Raw genomic sequence first — 24412 nt, 5'->3', positions numbered from 1 at the left:
TAAGTAAAGTGACAAAAGCAATGTCTTCTTATAAACATCCATACGATATTTTTAAGTGGTTATAAGACATTACAACTCATGCTGGAAACTTTATGCATTACACATGCACAAAATACAAAATAACACCCATTCAATGTAAATTTTTAGATATTATGAAAAACACTTATATGTATGTTGATCACACATGTAGCCAATATTCTTGGGTGTAAACACACCCAACAAAATTCTATACTGGACTCTATTCAATAAACTTGAATGTTTGTGAATCTAATTTGGAGACTTATAATAACTTCCATTATATTTCATTTGACTTGTATTGTATGTTACAAGTTTATGGCTGTTTATAAGAAGATATTGCTTTTGAAACTTTACTTAAAGCAGGCAAAGAGCACTTACAACATGATCATGTCATAAAGCCATTTGACTGTTTACACTTTGCTGCTTTTGCCTGACAGCACTTATACGATTAACTTTATTAGCTTCTGCTGTGTTAAAATTGGATGTTGCTTGTGTTATAATGCATTATACACTATGGTATAACTATGAATAGGTAAGTATTATAAAGTATTATAATTCTGGTTACAATTATTTACGAGAAGTTATAACTTATTTTAAGGTTTATTATGAGACATTATGAATGCAGTATAATGCATCTATAATGCCTTTATAATGCATTATAATCATGGGCTTCATAGAAAGTGTTACCCAAGTAAACACAAACATCATCTCTTTAATAAAGACAGGAAAACACTATGTCTCAGTATGCAGCTGCTCTGTCATTAGAACAACAAACAAGTTTGTGTGTACACACTCCTATGCTAATGCTGGCGTGACAACAAATATTATGGGTGAACAGAGCCTTGGGCTGCCAACAGATCAAATGGGCACACACTCTCTGATCTAACTTATAACAAAAAAATCTCATTAAGTACAGAAGTTAAATCTCATTTTCAACAATACATAATACCGATTTACAAAATGTCACCAAAATGTTTGATGGTAAACACTAGGTAATGCTAATACAAAGTCTTAGTCATGTATAATGATTCGGGGTTTGAATATCTGGCAATTGCACCGGAATGGTGTTGTCTTATTCAGCCGCTGTAAGTTGTGCTCCAGAATCAATATGTTTGAGCGCATGATACATTGTTTTCCGCTATTGTAATTGCTGTATAAATACATTTATTTAACTTATACGAAGTGATTCACAAAAAATAAAAAAATTGACAATTACTAGGCGTAAATATGGAAGCAAGTCTAGTTAAAATCCTTCATATACTACATTGTTGTCACAGGACCTAACTATGTTGCATGTTTAATTTCTGCAAGTGGCATTCAGTTATAATCTTGAAAATAAGGTTAATTTGAATTTCGTATCCAATTTTGTGTCAAAATCTATTAATCTTTGTAAGTCCAATGAAATAATGGGTTAAGAAGAATATTAAAATGCAAAAAATAGTTAAAAACATTAAAAATGCCATTCTGAACATTCACAAACAACCCTGCTTGGTAGCTACAATGTCACAGCTAAGGGCTTTTGGGTCTTGGTAGGTACAGGCAGCATTTTCCTTGTTGTAAAGTGGATAAGATATTGTAGTTGACCACAAACTGCCTCTATAAAGAAAAACATCAGTGTCCAACTCCACATCTAATTTAAAGAAATCAAGGTAGTGCTAAGTTCATACAATTTGCTGACAAATAGCTAACTGGCTGTTTAGACTCACTTAGATGTTAATAGTAGAGATGTAGCAGTTCAGATAAGATAATAATGACATATTACACATAATGCTTCCAATTGTTCCTTGCCTTTATAAATATGTATTCTAAAAGTATTCTTGTATTCTGAATACCTTACTTTTTATGTGATGTATCGGAATACATTACTTAATACATTTAAAAGACAGTATTTAGTTTTCAGTCCAGAATACTTTTTTAGTATTATGCCCAACCCTGAAACTTAATAGGTCTAACGGTCACATTAATTTGAATTAAACAAAATGGTATGAAACCTGCTAAAAAATAAACTTAAAGCAGCGTAAGCTTAAAGAAGCATAAGTCTTAGCTGGATAAAGATGGTCTACTGGGTATCCCAGCCTGGCCATTTGAAAACTGCCACAAAAACTTTCTGAAACAAGCAAACACAATCGGTTGGTTGACCAGCTAAGACAAGCAGAACAGTTTAGGTTGGTTTAAGTGCCCCTTTTTTAACCTTTTTATTTTTAGTATACTATTTTCATCACAACCCGGTCGATCTTAGCTAACCCCTTACAATCTCTGCCCATTCTTTGGCATAGTTTGGACTATGGAGCTGTCGGGCTAGTTCATTTTGCCCTTCCTCTGGCCTACTGATATGCTACAAGGAAAGCCGTGGCAGACAGGTGTGAGGACATGAGTGACACTGAACTTGGCTTCAGCTGCCATGGAGAAAACAGAGCCAACCTCAGCAACCTGAGCACAATCTGACATTAACACTGGGACACAGAGTAGGTAGCTGAGGACAACAGATGGCACCAATTCAGCACAGAGGGATGAGACAAATCTAAAATGAAAATCATCTGCTTGATCTTGAAGGAACAAAACTTTAACACCAGGACTCTATGAATTCTCTCTCTACTGCAAATGTGTTGCATTTGCACTTTGCTTATGAAACTGGGCAATTTAAACTCATCAGAGACTGACAAACAGTGACACGGCCCTGCAAAGGGGTGTATTGCTGAAAATGACAACACAATTGTTTCCATAATAGACTGTGCAATGGGGGCTTCTCCAGGCCCACAAGGGATGGAAACAGAGCAAACCTCAGTATCAACTATAAGGCACGCAATCCTCTAAGGTACAGGATACAAGCACTTTATTAAAAGTATGACGGACATTGAGATTGATGACTAACACAAACTAATGATGTTAAAATGTTGAACCACCTTTTTACAAGTTTACGAGTCTCTGAATGAGAAATTTAATATATTTTTGGACATGTTTGATAAATGTAGCTTGTGTAAAAAGCTTTGACACTTTTCAATAATTTAAGCGTAAGCACCTTGAGTCCAGACAACATAAATCAAGCATTTTTTTTTTGTTTTTATTTTTTTGCAATTAATTAAATTCTGATATAAAGTTTGTTGTAATAAATAAAAGTAATAATAAAAGTCTTTAATATATATATATTTTTAAAGCATTCAGGGTATGATGCTACATACAATGTGCAGGTAACTCCAAATACACAGGAATGCCCAATTCCCAGTGCGCTTTTAATTCCTCGTGACCACTCACAGGTGAAGCGAATAAAGTTGATCATCTCCTAACAAGGTCACGTGTCAAGGCCTGGGTAGATTAGATGGTAAGTGAACTATCAGTTCTCGTAGTCAACGGCCAAATTGTTATGGCCAGATGACTGGATCAGAACATCTCTGAAACGGCAAGGCTTGTGGGGTGTGAGTGACTACTGACAGTGGTCTGAGGAGGGACAAACCACAAACCGGCAACAGAGTTTTGGGTGTCTCATCAATGCGCTAGAGCAATGAAGCCAATCCCACCTGGTCCGAACCAACAGAAGGTCTACTGTGGCACAAGTCACAGAAAAGTTTAATGATGGTTACGGGAGGAATGTGTCACAACACACAGTGCATCACACCCTTCTGCATTTACCTGGTAAGTGATGGCACCAGGATGCACTGTGGGAAGACGACAAGCTGGTGCAGGGAGTGTGATGCGCTGGGCAATGTTCTGCTGGGAAACCCTGGGTCTGACCATTCATGTGGACGCCAATATGACACGTGCCACCTACCTAAACATCATTGCAAACCAGGTACACCCCTTCATGGCAATGGTATTCCCTGATGGCAATGGCCTCTTTCAGCAGAATAATGCACACTGCACACATTGTTCAGGAATGGTTTGAGGAACATGGTGAAGAGTTCAAGGTGTTGCCCTGGCCTCCAAATTCCACAGATCTCAATGGACCAAAAAGTCCAATCCACGGCAGCTCCACCTCGCAATTTACAGGACTTGAAGGATTTTCTGCTAATGTCTTGGTGCCAGATACCACAGGACACCTTCAGGGGTCTTGAAGAGTCTATCCCCCGGCGGGTCGGCACTGTTTTGGTGGCATGCGGAGGACCAACAGCATATTAGGCAGGTGGTCATAATGTTTTGGCTCATCAGTGTATATAATTTAGAAAAAAAAGATTGATGACTATGCATTCTTGCTTTTAAGTGAAAGTTTTTTTTACTTTGTGAAGCAAACAATTAAGGAAAAATCTCTAGTTTTACAACGACACTAATAAAGTCAGCATATACTGCACTACATTCTCAACTTCTGATGGTACTATTTCTTTAAGACCTTGTTCTGCTGTCCTTTCCTTCATTTTATTCTCCAGCAATTTGCTACCATCGTTCTGTCAAATTAAGGGATTATGAGCAGATTTGAGATTACAATTGGACACGCATTGCATTCTCAACAGGGACAAGCTGCCTAATCTCATTAGCTAGCTTCCATCTGAGAAACTCTGAAAAAAGCAATTAGCCCTGCATGGTTTTCTCTTTATACACTAGCCCCGGTATAACTTTAGAAAAAGTATGGTTCAGTCTGCAGCAGTTTGGCAAGGCAAGGCAGCGTGAGTTTATTTATATCCTTGTGTGACCCCGCAAACACATGCGTGGGTGTTGTATTTTGGCTTCGCTGCACGCAATGCATAATTTAGATTAATTTAAACTGACTGAGCTCAGTTCAGAAGACTCTGGGCTGTCAATAAAGGGTTAAACTTAATGAGTCACAACATGGCGCTGATCACAGCGGAGTTTGTCTTTGGGAGAAATGCCAACAAAACCACATCTGGTTAGAAACCTAATTAAGTTCTTACATTGAAACCTGTTTGAGTCAAAAGATTAGTCTCTAGTTTCATCAGACATGCCATTTTTTTAATTTGAGCGATTTATTGCGAAACGCCATGCTGCTAAACACAATGTACACTAATGTGTACTTTAGTGCATTTTTTCCTTAGAAATCCTATATTCACTGTGCATTATCACATTGAGAATCAATGGGTTCATCCAAAAGCTGTTAAATGTTGCTTTCAGAGGCTTTATATGGAGTTATGATGAAAGTAAAGTGCATTTCAAACTGTTTTGAGACCAGTACAGACAGAAAGCACACTGGAGGTTAAGTATTTCACTAAATAGGGAGCAAGGAAGCATCCTCTATGCAGCTAAATGCATTCACTCCTAAAATCTGATCAAAAGTTCAGTTTCAGGCTGCAGATGATGTTTGGACCACTCAACATGTTTGGCAGACATGGGACAATAGTAATCAGTACATAGATTTACAATTTATAATGTACAATTTTATTTTAACATGGTTAGCAGTGATTGGATGATACTGGCCATTATTTTGAATCAGAAATAATTATGCTAATTTCTGATATAATGTCTGTAATGTCTCAAAAACATGAATAACCAACACTCCTGGAAACACAATAAACAATTTGATTAAAAAAGTCTGAATTTCTATAGCTTGGTTATGTTGCCATCAATTTTTAGGAAAACTACTTGCTCTAGAATTTTGTTTTTTGTTTTTGCATGTTTATTAGGTGCTGCTAGTTACAAATCAAAAAGGGAAATACAAAATGCACACAGCAGTCATGCTCAGGACTCAGGAGGATTTAGAACATTTCATACATAATGGTAATTCAAAGTGCTTTACATAAAATGATAAAGAAAATACAAGATACATAACAATCAATTTAAAAACCTATTAAGAACAAGAAATAAGAATGAAAAGTATTAAAATGTATATATATATTAATTATTAAAATTAATAAAAAAATGGAAAAGGAAAAGAATACAGAAATAAAATTATATAATGCAATCAGTAACTGCAGCACTGCTCAGTCAGCAAATGCATAGATAAACAGATGTGTTTTCAGTCTGGATTTGAATGTGGCTACAGTTGGAGCACATCTAACATCTTCTGGAAGCTAGTTACAACTGCGGGTGGCATAATAGCTAAACAGTGAAGTGAACCCTTGGTATTTCTAACTGACTTGATCCTAATGATCTGAGAGGTCTGTTAGGTTTATATTCAATAATGTCTGCAATGTACAGTATTTAGGTCCTAGGCCATTGAGTGATTTCTAAACTAGTAAGTGTACTTTAAAATCAATTCTAAATGTAACTGGACGCTATTGTAAATTAATAAGCTCAGATTTTTTGGTTCGGATCAAAATCCTGGCAGCAGCATTCTGAATGAGCTGTTGGTGTCTAATGGTCTTTTTGGGAAGGTCTGTGAGGAGTCCATTGCAGTAGTCGACCCTACTGGTGATGAACGCATGAACGAGTTTCTCTAAGTCTTGACTGGATACAAAACATCTAATTCTTGCTATACTTCTGAGGTGATGGAAGGCTGATTTTGCTTTGATATTACAACTGAAACTAAGGTCTGACTCCAAAATTCCACCAACAAGATTCCTGACTTGATTTTTTTACTTTAGTAGTGTAAAATCATCTTCTGAGATTTGCAGAATACAAGGAGAAAGCTGTAAGGACCAATGGCTTCCTAGTATGAGCATCTTAGGTGTTTTTTGTTCTGGCTGGGTTTTATGCCAAAAGTTAACGTTCAAACTACGTGGAAAGGAAAACTACATGTGATAGTTTAATGACTACATCCAGGGTCCACAATTAACACTTGCCAAGTCAGAATATGAGTAAAAATTAAAGTTAATAAAACAGAGTTACTTGCTGGTAACTATATAAGGAACTGCAACATAACATATGGTTTAAGTCAGAATGTAAGAATGAGAATCTGACCCTCAATGATGTAATCAATGCAAGCAATTCGAATCAAATACATATCAATTGTCTACAAAAGAAACAACTGTCACAACAAATATATCAGGAAAAAAAAAATCACAATATTTCTTCATACTAGCTTGTATATGCTGTTGCAAAAGACATGTGCTGTTTGTTACCTATATGCAAGGAAAAACAACAAAATAATCCTACTGTCATATGGACAAACATTTCTATTTTTTATAAAAGTAATTCAAAATACAGTTTCATGGCTGGTAAGAAATATTTATGGTTGATAAATGTTCTCAATTCATGTGCCATTGATTAGGTAAAAAGTTCATTTTGGGCTTTGACAACAACATAGTAACATGAACTGAGCATATTTAATTTACATCAGTAAGAAAGAGTACACAAGTCACACCATAGTTAAAATAAAAAAGAGAGGATAATTTAATATCTGTTGCTAAAATGCACTGACGCATAAGGATGCGGATGTCAAGGGTCAGCGAACCTCTAAGTTCAACCAAAACATTATTCAAACACAATCACAAACACACACTCCCAAACACCCCTGCTGGTCATCAGCCCAGATCACCATCTCCCATAATCCCTTCAGAGTCTGATGACTTTTTGACCTGTGCGCTCTCTACCCCTCTATCACTATGGCAATCAGTCAGAACACAGTTCAGCCCTTGATTGTAACTCTGATACTGCCTTTGATTGACAGCTAAAATGCCTTTGATTTAAAAATGGGGGTACTGTGGGGGACATTAGGGGTTAAAGATAAGATGTGATGAACCTCTTGTGATGAGAACAAGAGAAGAAAGACTGCAGTGTGAACATCCATACTGTAATCTGCCCAGCCTAAGCATTATGTCAGATCAATGTGACTGCTTTCCATCAAAACACACCGAGTTCAAAACTGAGCTTTGTGTAATTGTTTTGAGCTTTGTGTCTTTCATTCTTTCATAATCACTTTCTTCTTTGTGTTCACCTTCTTTGTGTTCACCTGCTTTTTGCATGGATTCCTGTTTTATGAGAAGTCATTACAATCATTATACAAATAATAATAATAATAATAATAATAATAATAATAAAAATAATAGGGGGCCTGGGTAGCTCAGTGGTAAAATATGCTGGCTATCACCCCTGGAGTTCGCTAGTTCACTAGTTCGAAACCCAGGGCGTGCTGAGTGACTCCAGCCAGGTCTCCTAAGCAACCAAATTGGCCCGCTAAGGAGGGTAGAGCCACATGGGGTAACCTCCTAGTGGTCGCTATAATGTGGTTCATTCTCGGTGGGGCACGTGGTGAGTTGAGCGCGGATGCCGTGGTGGATGGCGTGAAGGCTCCACACTCGCTATGTCTCCATGGCAATGCGCTCAACAAGCCAGTGATAAGATGCGCGGGTTGATGGTCTCAGAGGCGGAGGCAGCTGGGATTCGTCCTCCGCCACCCGGATTGAGGTGAATCACTACGCGACCACGAGGACTTAAAAGCGCACTGGGAATTGGGCATTCCAAATTGGGTGAAAAAGGGGAAAAATCCAAAATAAATAATAATTGTAAGATTTACACATTTCAATTTCATAACAAAATGCAACCAAATTGAATTGAGTAATCTTTAACAAAATGAAATGTAAAAAAGAAAAATACATATTTTAAGTTTTATGTAATTTAGTAAACAATTACACAATTCAATTTGAAGGAATTTTGTTATTAAATTAAAATGCATAAAACTTAAAAATAGGCTATCCTATTGTACATGTATTTAATTAAACAAAACATTAGTCAATATTATCATTAATACTGTACTTCTTGGGTGGATTACATTTGATCAAATTAACATTTTTGTATTTATGTATGTTTTCATGTTTTGTAGAAATTTGTTCACATTTTTGCCAGCCAGAGAAGGAGGGCTTCCTGAGTCTTGGTTTCTCCTAAGGCACATACCTCATATGCCTTGATATCTAAGAGGTTTCTGCCACTATTCCTTGCATAGCTGCTTTGCAACAACATCTATTATAAAAAGTGCTATACAAATAAATTGAAATATACTGTACATTATAGCACTTTTTGTATTATTTTATGTGTATATCTTGATCTGTTTAAATCACTTCTGGAAAACATCATATTAAATGCATAAATATTATATAAATGAAAGGCATATTGCTAACAACAATAACAACAACAACAATAATATTATTATTAATAATAATTATATTATTATTTAACTATTATTTATAATTATGTTAAAATATTATTATTGTAATTATTAATAATTATTAACTTTATTGGTTGATGAGGTCAACTTAATATCCCATTATTTTAACACATTTTGCTCTTCTCAGTGATACACCTCAAATTCAGCATTCCATGTTTAATGCAGATCTATATATCTAAATTCCCTAAGAAAAGTTCATATTAAAATAATAATTAACATTATTATTATTATTATTATTATTATTATTATTATTATAGTTTTTTATTATTTTTAGAAAAAGAAGAAGAGGTAAAGGTCAGTATGTAACATAGTAGAGTAATTATGACTATGGTTTAATTGCAGGTAGAGTATGTCCCTCCTTGCTGTCTGCCTATGACCTGCTCCTGTGGGTGTGTGGGAAGGGGGGTCAGGGCAGGGAGTACATTCTGTGTACGGCCAGAGACAGTGAGGAAGGGAAGCATATATTTATCCCTCCCCACCACGGTCGTTGAGCAGCAGGGAACAACAGGTTCCAGAACATAGCCACGCTGGGCTTCTACTGAGCACCGGCACACACACATATGTGCACACGGAGGGATCTGCGCACACCCACGCACACATACGGTTCTTGCACTAATATACAAAATGAATAACCCAACACATACACAAAGAGTACACAAACACCCTCTCTCACATAGACATAACCTAGACACCTTCTTACAAGTTATGAAACACATACTCACATGCTGAGCAGACAGACGGAGGTTTGGGTCAGGACCATATTTGGCCTTTTCCTCTGTCAGTCATGTGATCAGAAGAGGTGTATAACAGTGTTTAATCTCATGACTCGTATTACTTTAATCAACGAACGTGACCAAGTGTAGAATGTGATTGGAGGCTGGAGGGAATATATTCAGAAAATAATTCTGAAGACAATCATTTTCTTTATTCATTCAATAAAATGTTAATTGTGTCTGTTTACTGTATAACTCATAGCAGGATCAATGTCAATCTTTAAACCACTGAGAATAAAGGAATAGTTCACCTGAACATAATAAATTCTGTCATCATTCACTCACCATCATATCTTTCCAAAACTGTATGACTTTCTTTCTTCCGTGGAACACAAAAGGAGATGTTAGGCAGAATGTTAACCGCAGTCACCATTCACTTTCATTGCATCTTTTATTTTTTCTCCATACAATGAAAGTGAATGGTGACTGATGCTCACATTGTGTCAATGATGACAGAGTTTTCATTTGTGGGTAAACTATCCCTATAAATGCAAAGATGAAAAAACCTGATATTTTCAAACACCAACAGAAGATTACATAATATCCATTCTGAAGAAAAATCCTTAGCCAGCTGCTAAAGTAATTGTCACACACAATCGATGTACTATCTTGTATGTGCTTGTAAAGTGTCAGCAAAGAACATAATTGTAAAAGTAAATACAAACAAACAGACAAAACACTTGTGAAAACACTACTGTACCGCAGGATAGATGGGGAGCGATATGAGACCAAAGTCCTTCAGAGCATAGCTGTTAATGGCATGTTTGACGCCATATTTGATTTATATGTTGAAAGTGACATGGTTCAAAATAAAAAGGGTGGTCTTCCTGACCTTAAATACCCAACAGAGCCCAACATTTTACAGTAGCCAAACTGACTTGTTGGCCACTGAGTTACATGCTGATAATCAACGGCTCTTTGGGGCAGAAAAAAAGACGTGCACTTTCAAGCACCCCCACTACTCAATGACTACTGCATGCAAATGCTTGTCATACTATAATTTTGAAGGATTCGTACATTCATTACGTTTTTTTGTATAAAATGCCTTCTGCAAAATTTACCATCCTAACCAGTTTCTGACTAAATGTAAGTTCCTATAGTTATTGTTTCTACTATAATAAATCAATATCTTCTTCAAACAATGTAAAAAGCTTTCATTTTAGTAATGAAGTCTTTTCTTTTCTGGTGGCAGAGGTGGCTAATGCCAAATAAAGCATTAGGAAATAAAAATAAATAAAAGTAAAGTGTGGGAATGTAATCAACCATAAAGTGAGGAGAAACAAGAACCCCAAGTCTCCCCACCTTCCAGTCTGAGTGTCCCAACCTTGCCTGTCATCTTCATGCCATTGTTTGTCTGAGAAACTGATTGTCCACAGAGCTGACATTGTTATTTTAATCGAAAAGACAAAAGCATCTTTGAGTTTTTTTCTTTTCTATAGGGCAATTTGACACCTCTTAATCAAAACTTCCTTTGGCTGCCCTTTTGGGGGGAGCGGGCACACAGACTTGGGTCTGTTGTGTGTTTGCAGTCATTAGCACCTGGGCTGCGAGTTCCCTGAAGACTGATGCTCTGCCATCACTGAGCACTGACTGAGGTGAAAGAAGTCACACGTATAACCCCTCCTCCTGTGTATCACACACACTGTGGGAATGTGTATGGGCACACACACACACACGTTGGTGCGGCTATCCTTATGAGGCTCTCCATAGACATAATGATTTTTATACTGTACAAACTATAGATTCTATCCACTAACCCTATCCCTAAATCTAACCCTCACAAAAAACGTTCTGCATTTTTACATAAAAAAAACAAAACAAAAAACAAAACAAAGCAAAACATAATTTAGTATGTTTTTTAAGCGATTTGAATTCTGGGGACACAAGAAATGTCCTCATAAACCACATTTATAGCATAATACCCTTGTAATTATCAGTTTGTAACCTAAAACAATTTCCTCGTAAACCACCCAAACCCGCCACACACACACACACACACATATAATGGTTTACTAATAAATGTTTGACAGATTGCAATTTGCAACATTTTATTTTTTATTTTTTAACCAAGTGTGTCATTCTGCTGTTTAGGATGCTTTAGCAACTAAATTAAACCAAAAATCACAGTCACAGTATTAAAGGGATAACTGACCTACAAAATGAAAATTCTGTCATCATTTACTCAGCCTCATGTTGTTCCAAACCCATATGACTTGATTCTTGATGGAAAACTCCTTCTGCCTAACATCTCCTTTTGTGTTCTACATAAGAAATAAAGAAATATGAGTTTGGAATAACATGAGAGTGAGTAAATGATGACAGAATTTTCATTTTTAGGTGAACTGTCCCTTTAACTAGTAGGCTTCAGTATTTGCAATATTCTGAACGAGCATGCTGCTTTTTAAAATATGGGTGAGATTTCTGGTGTCCTTCTATGCATGAGTGGTCGAGGGACAGAATGTAACTTCATTTTACACTATATTCTATAAGCACCTAAGTTTTGCAAGTGCACTTTATTGTTTGCATAAAGCTAGATAATCTGTAATTGCCGATTGTTTATTGTTTGCTGGAAGATACGCCCATTCTGCACAAAGCGTCATGAGATGTAGCAACATTGTGGATATTTTCAGACAATAATCTTTAATAAAATATACAAAAATCAGCATGTGAAAGGCACAAAATCCACTATTTCCAAAGGAGCAAAATTAGGGTGAGAGAAACATGTCAGAAAAACACTAGGTTCATTTGAAAACACATTGAGGATAAATCATGAAACTCCATGGCAACCGTCATTTAAGTACCATCTGGTGGCATGCTGCCTCGGAGAGTGCGTTGTCAAATCCTAAAACACTGAGCATGGCCCTCATTAGAAGCCAGAAGATTGGCAGATGCACTGCCTACTGTAGCTATCCTAAATCTGCAGAACAAAGCCGAGTGGATAAAAAACGTCTGCATTAGCAGTGTTTTAAGTCGTGTTGTTGGATGACTCACTCTGTGATTAAACATTGAATGCTTTAAATGGGTTGAGAACATGATTATATTATTCTTTTGTTGGCTCTCTGTACGTCAGTCATTTCAAGACAAATTGCAAATGAGCCGCATTTGACTTAAAGTTATAGTGCAACCAGTCATCATTTACTTACCCCCATATTGTTTCAAATCCATATGACTTTCTTTCTTTCTTGGAATTCAAAAGGAGATTTTAATTAGTATTTTAGTCACAGTTACCATTCACTTCCTATAGCATCTTTTTTCCATTCAATGAAAATAAATGGTGACTGAGGTTGTCCTTTGTGTTCTACAGAAGAAATAAAGTCATATGGGTTTGGAACACAAGGCTTAGAACATGGTGACAGAGTTTTTTCTTTTTTGAGTGAACTATCCCTTTGAACTTGCAGTGAAGGAGTTTAAAAACATAGAATTGCGGAGAAAACACAGTCAGGGTTGTTTGTTGTATACAGTGTTTTGAATCACACTGCCACACTTTTACTGCGGTATGAAATCTAGGTGCATGAATTATGAATGACTGAAACATTAGTTAATTCAGGCAGGCAGGTTCCATAATTCAGATCGTGTATGAGTCATTAGAGGCTTATTTTTAAAAGCCATGTAAAAGCTGTGCTGCCGTGACAATTTCACTCTAATACGGTAAACAGTGTGAGAGTGGGTGTCATCCATCTTTATGTAACCCCAACATCCAGCATTTTACAACAGAGCTCTGTTTACAGGACTTATTCTCTGTCACATCATGAATATGACCTACTTGCCACTTCCTCTTAAAACATTCACACGCTTCCTGTGGCATGGAGCATGCGAAAGACCTCAATGACCTGTTCTGGGTTTTAAGGATCTTGTTAGCAGAGACAGCACTAAAAAATACCTAAAACAGACCTATTTAGCTAATCTTCACAACAATGTATATGCACTGAGTTGCTTTGGTGAGAAAATTAATGGCATGAACATAAAATGTAAACTAAACATAAAAATGTGAATGTCAGGAGTCATCCAGTTATTCCTGTTAATTAAAACTATTTGTATAAATGAACTAAGACAGAAAGTAGCAGTGAAAATATTTGTATTAACTAAAATAGAGAGAAATTTCCACAAAGAGAGAGAGAGAGAGAGAGAGAGAGAGAGAGAAAGAAAACTAAATTGAAACTATAAATGTACACTACAATTCGAATGAAAGGTAAATAGAATGACAGAGAACATTATTTAAGTTTTCACATTTCTAATCATTGTTCAGGCCAGTACCTACTGGGATGAAAGGTAAAACGATTCAAGGCATCTTTTTTGGGGGGGGGTTAGATCAAGTAGAAATAGACCACTGAGGTAACAACTACATATCACCACTTAGAAAAAAAAAAAAAAAAAACTATTCATGCACCAATAAAACTAAAACTAAATGGATATTGAAAACCAAAATACAAAACAAAGTAAAAAAAAAAAAAAAAAAAGTTACATTTTCAAAACTATGGACTGAAGTATACCAAGCTGGACCAATGACACTTCAGACTTTACCAAAAAAAGTCTTTGCTTTGTGGCCAAAGGCTACATAGGCTTTTTACTGCATTTCTCAATAGAGACCGATGGAACAGAGAACAGTACAACTGACTTAAAAGAGATCCGCATCAAAGGGAGCTGTGAATGGCTACTGTAAAGTGCACCAGGGGCTTTGAGTGATTTATTTTTAAGATAAAACCTCATATTTTATGGAGCTGTTATAGCTGACCCAAAGTGCTGTTTTAAGGTCATTTTTGGCCATTATCCTTTCATTGCTGAAAGACTGATGGAGGCTTATTCTAAACTCCGAGCTATGATGATTTCACTAGTGCCCTTTCTCATGCTGAAGCCCGCTAACGTCATTCTAATCATTCTACCTGCTCGGGTCAAACATTTCTATAGTCTCTCCATCTCATTTATGGCCTTATTGAGTAGAGATAATAGGAGAGAGTTCAAATGAACAGTTTATTTTCTACTCTACCATTCTAGTGGCCTTCTCTTAAGGATACATGACCATTTTATTTTCTGCCACTTCAGTAGCTGAGCACCCTGAGATGTGACAGAGATGTGTTGCACAACATTTAATAAAGAAACTCCATTCAAACCAACCCTACTCCAGTTAGCAAAATAAATTGAAACAGCCAGCCAGCCAGCAGCCATTGTATTAGACTTGACATGGCAGCTTTGAGGGACAAATAAGACAGAATGGTGATTCACCAGGTTTTCCTGTGCTGAAAAAGAAAAGGCTAATTTTGAAGGTTAAATGGTAAAACTTCCATTTGAAATTACTTCAATCTCAGGACACCAAATTGATATAAAGAGAAAGGCTTTGTGTTCATATTCATACTAAGTGTACAGAGTGTGTTTAGACTAGTAACGTTAGAGATTTTACAATATAGAAAGTGTGGCAATCTATTTCTGATGCAGGTAGGTGGAATCTCAACTTTACAGTAGATGAACAGGCTTATTATAAAAGAGTATACTTCTGAGACTGAGCATGACTGCTGAGTGTATTTTCCATTTCCCTTTTTGATTTGTAACTAAACTCATCAAAAAAAAGAAACGTCCCTTTTTCAGGACACTGTATTTTAAAGGTAATTTTGTAAAAATCCAAATAACTTTACAGATCTTTATTGTAAAGGGTTTAAACAATGTTTTCCATGCTTGTGCAATGAACCATAAACAATTAATGAACACGCACATGAGGAACGGTCATTAAGACACTAACAGCTTACAGACGGTAGGCAATTAAGGTCACAGTTATAAAAACTTAGGACACTAAAGAGACCTTTCTACTGACTCAGAAAAACACCAAAAGAAAGACGCCCCGGGGTCCCTGCTCATCTTCGTGAACGTCGCCTATGGGCACAAACCCACCTACGCTGGACCAGACAGGACTGGCAAAAAGTGCTCTTCACTGACGAGTTGCGGTTTTGTCTCACCAGGGGCGATGGCGGACTTGCGTTTATCATCGAAGGAATGAGTGTTACACCGAGGCCTGTACTCTGGAGCAGGATCGATTTGGAGGGTCCGTCATGGTCTGGGGCGGTGTGTCACAGTATCATCAGACTGAGCTTGTTGTCATTGCAGGCAATCTCAACGCTGTGTGTTACAGGGAAGACATCCTCCTCCCTCATGTGGTACACTTCCTGCAGGCTCATCCTGACATGACCCTCCAGCATGACAATGCCACCAGTCATACTGCTCGTTCTGTGCATGATTTCCTGCAAGACAGGAATGTCAGTGTTCTGCCATGGCCAGCGAAGAGCCCGGATCTCAATCCCATTGAGCACGTCTGGGACCTGTTGGATCGGAGGGTAAGGGCTACGGCCATTCGCCCCAGAAATGTCTGGGAACTTGCAAGTGCCTTGGTGGAAGAGTGAGGTAACATCTCATGGCAAGAACTGGCAAATCTGGTGCAGTCCATGAGGAGGAGATGCACTGCAGTACTTAATGCAGCTGGTGGCCACACCAGATACTGACTGTTACTTTTGATTTTGACCCCCCCTTTGTTCAGGGACACATTATTCAATTTCTGTTAGTCACATGTCTGTGAAACTTGTTCAGTTTATGTCTTAGTTGTTGAATCTTTTTATGTTCATACAAATATTTACACATGTTAAGTTTGCTGAAAATAAAAGCAGTTGAAAGTGAGAGGACATTTCTTTTTTTGCTGAGTTTAGAAGCACCTAATAAACAAGCAAAAAATAAATAAAAAAATAAATTTCTAGAGAAAATAGTTATCCTATATATTGATGTCCACATATGTGGACAGCAGGACTAAGTTGTGAAATTTTAAATAATATCAAGATATAGAAAGTCTGATTTTTTTTTTTTTACATAGAATCATTTATTATGTTTCCAGGAGTGTTGGTTATTCATGTTTTTGAGATGTTACAGACATCACAGCTGTTTTTCTGTAAAGTTGCTTTGAAACAATCTATATAAATCACAATGTTCTCAAGTTGCACTGCCAAACAAACAACTGATAGCAAGTGCTGAATTATTTTACCAATAAGATATTAGTATAATTAATTCTGATACAAGTAATGACAAGCATTGTCCAATCACTGCCAACTGTGTTAAATTTTTATTTTAAAAAACAATTGTGATTAACATTGTCCCATGTCTGCCAACCATGTTGAGTGGTCCAAACATCATCTGCAGCCTGAAACTGAACTTTTGATAGGAAGTTTGGATTGAATGCTCTTGGGTCCATAAGAAAGCTATGGGATGCTCCCTTGCTCCCTATTTTGTGAACGACTTAACCTCCAGTGTGCGATCAAAATGCACTGTATTTTCATCCTTACTCCATATAAAGCCTCTGAAATCAACACTTTTTTCTCAATGTGAAATTGCACAGTAAATACAGGATTTCTAATGAACATCTTGTGCTATTGTACACATTAGTGTACATTGTGTTTAGCAGCATGGCGTTACACGATAAATCGCTCAAATTTTAAAAATGGCGTATCGGATGAAACCAGAGAATCTTTTGACTCAAACAGGTTTCAATGTAAAAACTTAACTAGGTTTCTTACCAGATGTAGTTTTGTTGGCGTTTCTCCCTAAGATAAACTCTGCTGTGATCAGCACCATGTTGTTTTGCCACATGATGCCGTACATCGAAAGTTTAACACTTTACTGACAGCCCAAAGTCTCCTGAACTGTGATCAGTCAGTTTAAATGAAATTACATTTTGTTACGTACAGCAAAGTTCAAATTTAACATCCAAGCATGTGTACACGGGGTTGCACGAGGGTTATACTACATTCAACCATCAAACTTTTTCTTCACCATATTTTTGTCCCCTTTCTTCTCACTTCGTTCTTTATTATTTTTTATCATATCCGATCGCTTTCTTTCAATTCGCTCATTCAGGAACATGCATGTTCTCTTACCTGCTGTTGAACTTCTCAGGATGTTTCTCCCTCATCAAGTGGAAGCGATGTGCTATGGATGCGTCCTAAAAGGAGACATAGAAAAGAGGAAACATGGGTTAACTGCTCATCTGGCTAATGTGCTACAGATAGTGTTGATTGGATGGCTGCTGGGTCGGAGAGCCCATCCTAAATCAAGTGTTCAGGGCTGAAAGAAAACTGTACCCTTGGACCAAACAGCAAAGCCATAAAGCTGTTCAGACATGACCCAGACACTGTTGCACAGCCATTCCAGTTAACAGTGATCAATGTTTCAAGTAGAAACAGCTCCAAAATCCACCTTACAGAGGCTCATTGAGTTGGTTTATAGAGGGGGATCTAATTTAAAATCAGTGCTGGGGTGATTTTCTCTCTGGTGCCTAGCAAATGAGATGTACATAGGTATTGAAATGAACCTGAAATCAAATTTCCAATCCATATTCCCGGATTTAGTGTGAATGCTTCATCTATGCATGTTATTCAATAGAAAAATATTGTTATTATTCGTATTATTTAATAAAAAAGTAATAACTTGCTCTTCCTCTGAAATGGCTTTATTTTTCCGCTGATGTCACTAATGCCAAGCTAAATAACCAAATAGCTGTTTAGGGAGTGTTTTAGAAAACTCCCAATCAGGGTCTGGCTCCGTTCTCGTATGTAATGCCCACTTTTCACAATCAAATTAATTCCCGATGGATAAAATCAAGTCCTGCCCTGTATTTTTTTTTTCTGTTGAATATCATGTTTTACTTGGAAATAGGAATAAAAAATGGGATGCAAATGGCAATTCAACAGGCCCCTGTTTTACAACATGAGTTTGTGTGCCATGGGGTAGGGGTCTGTGAGAAAGGGATGCCAGCTCTGTTGCTGTGGCCTAAGGGGAAGATGACAGAGCAGATAGGCCTGCTGGGCAAAGTACACAACTCTGGAAATGGAGCCACAGAATTAATGTGTCTGATGAAAAAAATAAAATAAAATAAAACAACTAGTGAAGCTGGATGAATAAGTGATGATATCAGCAAGCAGGAAATAGGCTTTCCAGGAACGTCAGAGAAGGAGGGGAGGGTGGGATGAATGAAGAGGACACAGAGGAAAAGAAAAATGAACAGTCTGCCTGAGAGAAGTGACAACAAAGCTGTCACCAGCAGTGTCCACTTAATCACACTCATTCAGGATTTAATAATTCCAGGGATTTTCTGCAACAACTCCAGTGTAGACACATATTCCTGGAAACTAACATTTTGTCAGCTGAAAGCAATGACTGATGAATATTAAAGTGCCTTGTACAATAATGCTACTTAAAAATGGGAAAAAAGCACAGCACAATTCTAATCATCTGCACGAGTTGCTGGCACAACAGTAGTTTTATAATTAAATTAACTTACTCATTTATAAAATGATTTACATTATCATGCAAATATAAATGATAATGTACAAGATGTAGATTCTGGAAGACCTTTTCATTAAATTCTTTTATTCATTTATAATCTAATGGCTAATTTAATTTATTTACTTTTTCTTTATGATGCACTGTCACCACACACTATCTGTTAAAATAATAATCACACACACACACACACACACACACACACACACACACACACACACACATATATATATATATATATATATTCCAAGAAAACACATTTTTGACACTGGTAAATTAAATACTGTTTAGTAGAATGTCTTTAGCATTTCTCAGGAAGGGCAATTAAGCAGTGCCTTCAGCAGAATGGACCAAAAAAAAAAAAAAAAAAGAAAAAAAAAGAAAACCATTCAGTACGTTTACATGCACTTTAACCCTGGAAAGCCTGACATATGAAAGAATTGTCTGAAAATTCTTTGACATTAAACTGTTTTTATTACCATTATACAAACTTTAAAAAGAAATCGTAAAAAACAAAATTAGCTTTTTTAAAAAGAATTTTTATGTCTCATATTTGATACATTAGTCTTTAAAGGTCATTATCCTTTAAAGGCCCAACAATTAATTTTTGTGTAGGACATTTGTTATTTAAGTTTATTTTAGCCCATACATGCTACAGTGGTAAATCTTATAATATTATCAGAGGACTCCTTGGGCTTTTTAGAGATACCAAATGTTTGAGAGTTTGGTCATGACAATGTCCTCTACTTGGTCTATAAATATGGATTAAAATGTATCATAGTTCAACTCAGCACATCAAATACAATATGAATAAAATATTATTTTTTTAAATAAACAATTTTTATCATATGTATTTTATGTACCAAACACTATATTGACATTTAAAAAAGGTCAATTGAAAAAAATAATAATAATTCACTTGGTCACAGGAACGTATGGTAAGATGACATCATAATAGCTTGTAATGTAAAATAATGAGATATTTATAAAGACAGAGCAGGCTGTATTTATGAAAATAAACAGAAATATTAGTTCAAACTTCAAATATATCTTATAAAATGTATGTCAGAATTTTCAAAGCACTGTAATATTTGTTGTCGTGGGCATGCATGGAATGCAATGGTGATTGAGAGATACCTTAAAAGCCTAGTGTATCATATTTGATACATGGATTTCTATGGGGTGTTTTCAATATAATAATATTCAAAATTTTAACCAAATACAAGTTGCTTATATTCAGCAAATACTCATTTTAAAATATCAGTAACAATATAATCATTACTGTCACTTTTACTTTATTAAAATAAGCTGTCATTTATCCCAACATAAGAGTCACTTTTCGCACAAGTCCGCTGCCATTTTAAATAGATTGATATAAACATTGAAACCACTTCTTTTCACTAATAACCACTATATGGTGCCATAAACATGTGAAACTTACATACCATAGGTTGTTTGGCTCATCAGCTTGAACAGAGAGTGAAAGAAGAGCCGTCAAATGTTGTGTATCAAATTTTATACAAATGGATTTATAGGGTTAAAAGTAAAATTTTAGTCAGACTAAAACCATAATTCGTCTTGTAAACGCTTTAGTCCAATTTAGTCTGGATACCAATCCAGTTTTTGTGAAGTCAGACAAACAGACCTAGATGCGATTGTAGCTCGGCTTCATCCAGCATGTATACACGTTAATCGGACCACAATCGGATCTCGGTGTTGTGCATGTGCTCTGAAAAAACAAAGCGTTGACGTGAAGCATGTATCTTAAAACTTCCTTGGCTGGCGTCCTTGCTTCAAATATTCGATTACGCAACGTGTCATGTACACTCACTGAGTACTTTATTAGGAACACCTGTACACCTCCTTATTCATGCGATTAATCAGCAAATCATGTGGCAGCAGTGCAGTGCATAAAATCATCCAGATATGGTTCAGGAGCATCAGTTAATGTTCACATCATTCATCAGAATGGTGGAATGATTTTGACCGTGCCATGACCGTGGCATGATCTTTGGTGCCAGACGGGCTGGTTAGCATAATTCTGTAACTGCTGATCTCCTGGGATTTTCACGCACAACAGTCTAGAGTTTACTCAGAATGGTGCCAAAAACAAAAAACATCCAGTGAGCGGCAGTTCTGCGGATGGAAACGCCTTGTTGATGAGAGAGGTCAACGGAGAATGGACAGACTGGTTCGAGCTGACATAAAAGGCTATGGTAACTCAGATAACCACTCTGTACAATTGTAGTGAGCAGAAAAGCATCTCAGAATGTACAACACATCGAACCTTGAGGCAGATGGACTACAACAGCAAAATACAACATCTGGCATATTATTAGGACCATAGTGTTCCTAATAAAGTACTAAGTGAGTGTATACTTGGACAGGCAGATGACTGTAACTCGACTACACAAAAACCAGCTGTAGCTTGATTATAACTGTGCATGTAAGTGTACTTACAAAGTCAAGGGTGCCCAACTTTATGATATTCTGGTCTAGATAGGCTAATGCTAGACTATGGGACTTTTTGCCCATCATCTGTCGGGTAAAGTAAATTATAAGTCGGATGGTTTAGAAAAGTAATTTCATAAGTCTCTGCAACAGGTTGCATGATTTGAGGTATAATTTATGTCTGTAACGATAGGGGGTTGAGATTGATACTCAAGGTTTGTTAAAATACCTAACCCTGAGTGTGAGCAATAGTAAAAAAAAAAGGTAGTTAGAATAATTTGCTTACTAAAATGACAACACAAGCTACATCTCGATGATTATCCTGTTAACTTAAATGAAATGAAGTTCTGTCTCTGAGGGCCTAATTGCTGCTGAGAGAAAGTAAGTGATCAAACAGCAAGTTAAAAGCACCAGAGGTTGTTTGCTCTTGCAGCTCCAACCCAGAGCGGATTCCTCTGTCAGTAAATCAGCCTTGATTAAAATCAAAGCAACAGTGCGAGAACAGAGCAGCTAATTGATGAATCAGGTCTGTAACCATAACTGATTATTTCTATATTTACACATGCGCATGTAAAGACAGAAGAGCTCAAAGCCACCACATCCTTTACTTGGCCCAATCCTGAAAACGCATACACACATACTTAACACCTGTCTGTGATTTTGGCTGTGTAATATAGTTATGGATGTCGGCACATTGCAGTGTTCACCGTATCACAGACTCAGACAGGGAGGAAGTGTGCGAGTGTGAGATTCTCAGGGTTTGATAGCTGCTGGCATGCCGATCAAGCCGTGAGCGGACGATGCTACTTTAGTACCTGTGCTGGCTTCCTGCCCGTGCTTGCAGGTGCTGAAGCAGTCACATGGGAGACAATACAGTAAGTGTGGGGGGTTGAGGTAGCAAGATGAAAGTGTTTTGAACTCATATCCCGTACTTATGCAAACCTTCGCTGCCATACTTTGCTATACATCTTTGTTTATCTTTAATGCAAAAGTGTGTAAGTATCCAACTGGTAGGTTGACTTCCTCAAAAGTGTAAGAAATTTCGCTCTATAGTGCTATCAAAACATTGCTCTGTTAGTTGCATCCCATCCAGCCTGCCATAACAACATTGGCTCAACCAATGGCATGAGTTTGGGGCAGGACTATCTGTTTTTCCAGACAATGACAGGTGGAAGGAGCATTCAAGAAACTTGTTAAAAAACAGACATAGTTTTTTTGCACTTCTACTTGGTGACGCTAGTGAAAATTCATTTTTAAATACAGTAGGACTGCAGCAGTGCTAATACATCGACCTTTCTCATGTCTGCCTGTTGTGGCAAGGCCATTGATCACGACTGAGTCCACATCCACACTAACCGCTATATTCAGCTTCCTAACACCATCATTTTCCTTAGTATGCGATAATGGATGGCATTCCCAAAAGTCTTAGTTTTTGTTGGAGAAAAAACAGCATCCTAGTGTGGATGAGAGGCGTATCTAAAATGTATTAGTGTAGACATGGCCTGAGAGAGCTGTCACTGATGCACTAAAAGCATGAAAGAAGATTTTTGGGGGGGTATTCTGATAAAGCCGATGCAGGTATTTCACAAAAGGCATGTGTGAAATAGGGAGGGAATAGGAGAACAGAACGCACTGTACATCAGATAACACGTGAGTGATGGGCGATCAAAGCAGTGAATACCATTGCACTGTGTGACACTTCACTATAAAGAACAACTCAACTAATAAAACCCAGAAAGCTGTCCTCAAAATGCACCACTTCTTCCAAATGACATTTTTATTTATTTTTTGGTCTGAGGCATTAGGATCACATCAATTTCACACTTTAAAGGCACACTCAAACAAATTATATAAATAAAGCAATGAAAATTACTTTTGGTAATTTGTTGGTAACACTTTACAGCTAGATTTATAAAGTTTGTAGACAGACTTTGATGTTGGCTCGAAAAGCCTGGCCTGTAAGTTTAAAGTAGTTAAAGTAGCATGTAGCTAGGCATTGCTAGCATGTTTTAGCATGTAGCAAGGTGTTGCTAGCATGTCCATAGGGACAACTGACATGTTGCTAGGCATTGCTAGCATGTTTTCCCTATCTGTCACTCACTCGACGTTGTGTCGATATAGTGACACTAGGGGTCACTCTTGGGAGCCCCAAACACCTCTGATCTTTGAAAAAAGGCCAATGGGAATTGGCGAGTGGAATTTGCATGCAACTCCCCCGGACATACAGGTATAAAAGGAGCTGATATGCAACCACTCATTCAGATTTTCTCTTCGGAGCCGAGCGGTTCTATTCATTGAGCTGAATTCTCCGCAATTCTCATTCACCTCCTCTGCTGGATTCTACGGCGCATTTCAGTGGCTTCTCCCCCTCTGCACTGGTGCAGTGCAGAGAACACACCTGGGTGCTTCGGCAGAAATAACTAAAACAAAAAGAGTATATTCTAAAAGAGTATATTTTCTTCTAAAAGAGCGGCACATACGGAACGTCTTTTTAAAGATGCCTTTCCGTTTGTGTGTTATTCCTGGTTGCGGTCGTTATCTCTCGGCTTCTGGCCACAATCGCTGTCTTACGTATCTGGGCGCTGCCCACGTGGAGACATTGTTCGTGGATGGGTCTTGTCCTCACTGCATGAACATGACCATGGCAACGTTGCAGTCGTGGCTTGCCTTCGTGAGAAAGCAAGCCACCCCAACGGCTCCCCGCCTCGGTCCTTCTACCTACGGGTATGAGGCCGCGGCGGTTAGCACTGGGGGCAATTTGGGGACCTCAGTGGGAGCACCTCTGCCGGGTATACCCCCAAGGACCTCCCATTCCTCAGCGTGCTCGCTTGCCCCGGTCGGGGTCTCGGATGAGACCACCGGCTTGTCTCAGAGT

At 37.4% G+C, this 24412-nt stretch overlaps 1 protein-coding gene across 8 annotated transcripts in view; it reads right to left on the bottom strand.

The window, feature by feature from the left end:
* Positions 1 to 24412, bottom strand: part of LOC127447091 (diacylglycerol kinase beta-like) — a 220552-nt gene that overhangs the window by 35783 nt on the left and 160357 nt on the right. For all 8 annotated transcript variants that reach the window (XM_051708618.1, XM_051708619.1, XM_051708624.1 and 5 more), the window contains one exon: positions 17682 to 17746. In XM_051708618.1, coding sequence (XP_051564578.1) covers positions 17682 to 17746 — 65 coding nt within the window. The remainder of the gene's footprint in view (positions 1 to 17681; positions 17747 to 24412) is intronic.

Source organism: Myxocyprinus asiaticus, chromosome 10, assembly GCF_019703515.2.
Source record: "Myxocyprinus asiaticus isolate MX2 ecotype Aquarium Trade chromosome 10, UBuf_Myxa_2, whole genome shotgun sequence".
NCBI classification, from domain to species: domain Eukaryota; kingdom Metazoa; phylum Chordata; class Actinopteri; order Cypriniformes; family Catostomidae; genus Myxocyprinus; species Myxocyprinus asiaticus.
The sequence above is the reverse complement of the archived record's forward strand: the minus strand, read 5'-3'. Positions and strand labels throughout refer to the sequence as shown.